General features: G+C 54.0%; 1 protein-coding gene across 1 annotated transcript; it reads right to left on the bottom strand.

Moving 5' to 3' along the window:
• Positions 1–2: 2 nt before the first annotated feature.
• PIM1 (Pim-1 proto-oncogene, serine/threonine kinase) lies at positions 3–3958 on the bottom strand. The gene is made up of 6 exons (XM_010848681.1): positions 3720–3958; positions 3499–3605; positions 3338–3388; positions 2873–3239; positions 1130–1306; positions 3–380 (listed from the first exon to the last, which is right to left on the bottom strand). The coding sequence occupies exons 1-6, from the start codon at positions 3799–3801 to the stop codon at positions 223–225; spliced, it is 942 nt and encodes a 313-aa protein (XP_010846983.1). The 5' UTR covers positions 3802–3958; the 3' UTR covers positions 3–222.
• Positions 3959–3964: the final 6 nt, after the last annotated feature.

Here is a 3964-nt window from a genome sequence, read left to right as displayed (position 1 = left end):
AGGGGAGGAGTGGAGGCCTAGGACGCCTGGAGCGGAGTCTCTTCCTCCTTTTTGGGAGGCAGCCTCCAGGAGCCTGGGGTCTGGAATGAGTTGTATATGTTGTTCCTGTATCAAGCACTGTCCTGCTTGGAGATTAAGTGTCACTGGTACTTGGGAAGCTGGAGACAAGACACTTCCCCTCCTTTGAGCATCTGACAGGGAGGGAAAAACCTGTGGGAGAAGCTATTTGCTGGGCCCTGGCGACAGGCTGTGGAGATGGATCTCAGCAGTTTCCTGGGGCAGGAGGACGTCTTGCATCCACGGATGGTTCTGGATTTCTTCGAAGGTTGGCCGATCTGATGGTCTCAAGGCCAAGCACCATCTAATGAGATGTTGACACTCTGGAGAAAGAAAGGGGTTAGAATGACTCAACTTGCTTTTGCAATGTAAAGGTCTTCCCACCTTGCTTCCCAGGGGCCCACAGGTCAGGGATCCAACCGAGAGACGGGGCCCTTTCTAGAAGGCTGCTTCTTCAATGAGAAGGTATTAACTAACATCTAGATCCTCCAGTTTGCTTTCAGCAAAAAAAAAAAAAAAAAAAGCTCCCCTCTTAAACCTGTGGTTTTCAAACTTCAAGACCTTTCCCACGACGCCCACTTACCAAAAATAGGAAGGATGATGACAAGGGATTTTGATGAGCCATCACTAAGCATGATGAGGTGATTCAATTCACCTACTGACTTATGAATATGAACACCACCCACGATGAGGTCACTGGAACCGCAGTATTTAGAGGGCCTGGCCTGCCTTAAGGGAGAAGGCTCAAAGAGCCCTCAACTTTTTACTCCCAGGCAAAACAGCCAGGAGTTAAGGGATCAGGATTTTTGGATACTCAAAAACAAACGAAAAAAATCTTTCAGTGATACTAAATGATCTTTTTCTTCCTAATATTCTCACAGGTGCAAAAACACCCACAAATGCACATCATTTGATTCCTGCAGACTGGCTCTCTAGCATGAATCACTGGCCAAGAATCCTGCTAAACCAAGGGTCACAGCCTCTCCTGGGGAGTAAAGCTCTCCAAGCTCGTCGGGGACTATCAGCCTCGTGATTCCAGCCTCTCCTCAATAAGGGGCTTCCCAGAAGTTACCTGAGGAGACCCGCTGCCTGAAGAAAACTTGGCCCCTGACAATCTCCTCATCGTGCTCAAAGGGAATATCTCCGCACACCATGTCATACAGCAGGATCCCCAGAGACCAGACGGCTGCCGACCTGCCATGGTAGCGATGATAGCGGATCCACTCTGGAGGACTATACACTCGGGTCCCTGTGCGTCAGGGGAATAAGAAGGAAAACATGCTTTTAGCAAAAATAAAACTCAAAGCAACTGAGAGGTATGCTGAGTAACTTAAAAAAAAAAAAAAAGGCACCACCCTACTTCTGTCAGCAGCTGAGTGAACTCCAATCCCCCCCCTCCCCAGGGCTAACAGGAGTGGTTGAGCAGCTTATGGCAACTCTCCAACCCAAAGCATTACGGACTTCTCTATCAGCCCAGACCATAAACAAACAGCTCCAAGAAACAAACAGGGCCAGCCACAGACCCAAGCACCAGGCTTGGATGTGGGAGGACCACCCACAACTGGAGGAGATGAACACATACATAATCAAGGAAAGTATCTCCACAGACTATCCTTAAATTGCATTAAAGGTCCTTGCCCAGGAGCGGGTTAGAGTGCCACCTCAGATATGATCCAGGCAAGGACACTTGCACAATATCCTAAGTCAGGGTGCCCTTTAAGAGGCCTCTGAATGCAAGGGCAGACACCCACACCCCTTCCTCCATCCACGGAGAGGTAGCGCTGCTGGGCTGGCTTCAGACCACGTGATTCCTGTTTACAAACTTTGAGTTGTAAAAAAAAAAAAAAAAAAAAAATGTGGGGCCATCCCGCTGGCGCTCACCAGGGGGCAGCAAAGACTGGAAGGAAAAAACATGGGAGGACCCGGCCAGCCATTAACTGTTAAATACAAAAAAAAATACAGCCCAACCCAGCGTCCTCCAAGGGCAAATAAACACAAACCACAAGCCCCAGTCACAAGTTTTGAAAGGCTGTCGTTTGTTAGGTTAAGCCGCTCAGATGATGACCCACCCTCCTCTGCTTTGATCTCCGAGCTCTCCATTCCATCTTTTCTGAAAGAACCCGCTCCAAGCCCCTCCCTAGGATAGGTTTTCATCCTCTCTGTGGAGACACCCAACTAATTTTCAAACCAGCAAGAGATCCTATTTCACAACATTCATTCCCGACTCCCTCACTCCACATCACCACCAAAGTAAAATAATAATAACAAGAACCAACAAAATGAATTATTTAGTGAAACTACTCTTCTCTTCCTTATTCGTCCCTAGATCAAAGGGGAGGGGAAAAACACACACACACACACACTGCAGCTCTAAAAACTACCTCACCGAAAACTCCCTTATAAATCAAAACAAAAATGACAAAACCGGCAATCAATTTTCATCTCTCCCGCTCTCTCCTCCTCCTGTCCCCCTCCCTCCCATCCTTCTACTGGCGGGGAAACTGGGTCAGACTTCAGAAATCTGGGCTACGGCCGGTTGCCCACAACCTCTTATTCATGGAGAAAGCTTGGAACCCACTGAATTTCACTTAAAAAATAAAATCATGCCAGAGACATTACAGGTTCAGCTGGCTCGAAATTCCCAGCTTTCCTACCCTGGGAAGCCCTCCTTCGCCCCACCCCTGTTAGCATCGAGCCAGGCGGCCCGATGACCTTTACAAAGGGCCGGGGAGGGAAGCCTGCCGAGGCCTCCAGGCCAGACCGAGTCACCTGGGCAGTTCCCCTCCCGGGGAGCTCCCCCTGAGGCCTGACTCACCATCGAAGTCCGTGTAGACGGTGTCCTTGAGCAGCGCCCCCGACCCGAAGTCGATGAGCTTGAGCTCGCCGCGATTGAGGTCGATAAGGATGTTCTCGTCCTTGATGTCGCGGTGAAGCACCCCGCAGTCGTGGCAGTGTCGCACCGCCTCCAGCACCTGCCAGAAGAAGCTGCGGGCCAGCTCCTCCTGCAGAGCCCCCCTTTCCGTGATAAAGTCGAAGAGGTCTTGCACCGGCTCCGGCCTCTCCAGGATCAGGACGAAACTGTCGGGCCTCTCGAACCAGTCCAGGAGCCTAATGACGCCGGAGAAGCCCGAGCTCACCTTCTTCAGCAGAACCACTTCCATGGGCACTCGGGTGCCATTAGGCTGCAGAGGGGCGAGGGGGGCTGCAGTTAGGGCGGGGGCGGGTCACAGGGTGCCCCACTCCACCCATCCCGGGGGGTCGCTCCCTCCAGGATACTCACCAGCTCTCCCCAGTCGGAAATCCGGTCCTTCTCCACGTGCTTGATGGCCACCTGGAAAGCCCCCCCATAGAGTCTCTGTTAGAGATTCCCTCGCCGGGGCGCAAAACACACCGGCGTGCCCCGGCCGGCTCGCCCTCCCCGCAAGCCGGGCACCCACTCACCGGCAAGTTGTCGGCGACACGGATGCCTGAGTACACCGAGCCGAAGCCGCCGCTGCCCAGGAGCGGGCCCACCTGGTACTGCGACTCCAGGGGCTCCTTCTCCTTGCCTAGGAAAGGAGTCCCAAGAGACTCAGTGACGGCCCGCGAGCCCCCCAGCTCCCACCCTCGAGGTCCAGCCGCCCCCCACCTCCATCCAGGGTTGGGGGGAGAGAGGCACTTACCCGGCGCCAGCTTGGTGGCGTGCAGGTCGCTGCAGGGCGCGGCGCGCAGGTGGGCAAGCGAGTTGATTTTGGACAAGAGCATCCCCACCTCCAGGGTGTCGGCGAAGAGGCTGTGTCTGGAGGAGCTACTGCAGTAGGGGCTGGGGCTGCGCCGGCGGCTGTGCCTAAGGCCGGGGCTGAGGCTGCGGGTGGCGTTGCGGCTGCGGCTGCGGCTGGCGCGGAAGGCCGAGGGCGAGTCGGAGGAC

The sequence above is a fragment of the Bison bison genome, unplaced genomic scaffold (genome assembly GCF_000754665.1).
Source record: "Bison bison bison isolate TAMUID 2011002044 unplaced genomic scaffold, Bison_UMD1.0 scf7180017864270, whole genome shotgun sequence".
NCBI classification, from domain to species: Eukaryota; Metazoa; Chordata; class Mammalia; order Artiodactyla; family Bovidae; genus Bison; species Bison bison.
Note: the sequence above shows the minus strand (reverse complement) of the source record. Positions and strands in the feature narration are given on the sequence as shown.

Bases quoted from the DNA above. Each gene is read 5' to 3' on its own strand.
- PIM1 (XM_010848681.1), bottom strand. From the start codon at position 3,801: ATGCTCTTGTCCAAAATCAACTCGCTTGCCCACCTGCGCGCCGCGCCC. The intron at 1,307-2,872 runs GTGAGTCAGGCC...CCTGACGCACAG, and splicing joins CGTCTACACGGACTTCGATG to GGACCCGAGTGTATAGTCCT. The intron at 381-1,129 runs GTAACTTCTGGG...TTCTTTCTCCAG, and splicing joins CAGGCAGCGGGTCTCCTCAG to AGTGTCAACATCTCATTAGA.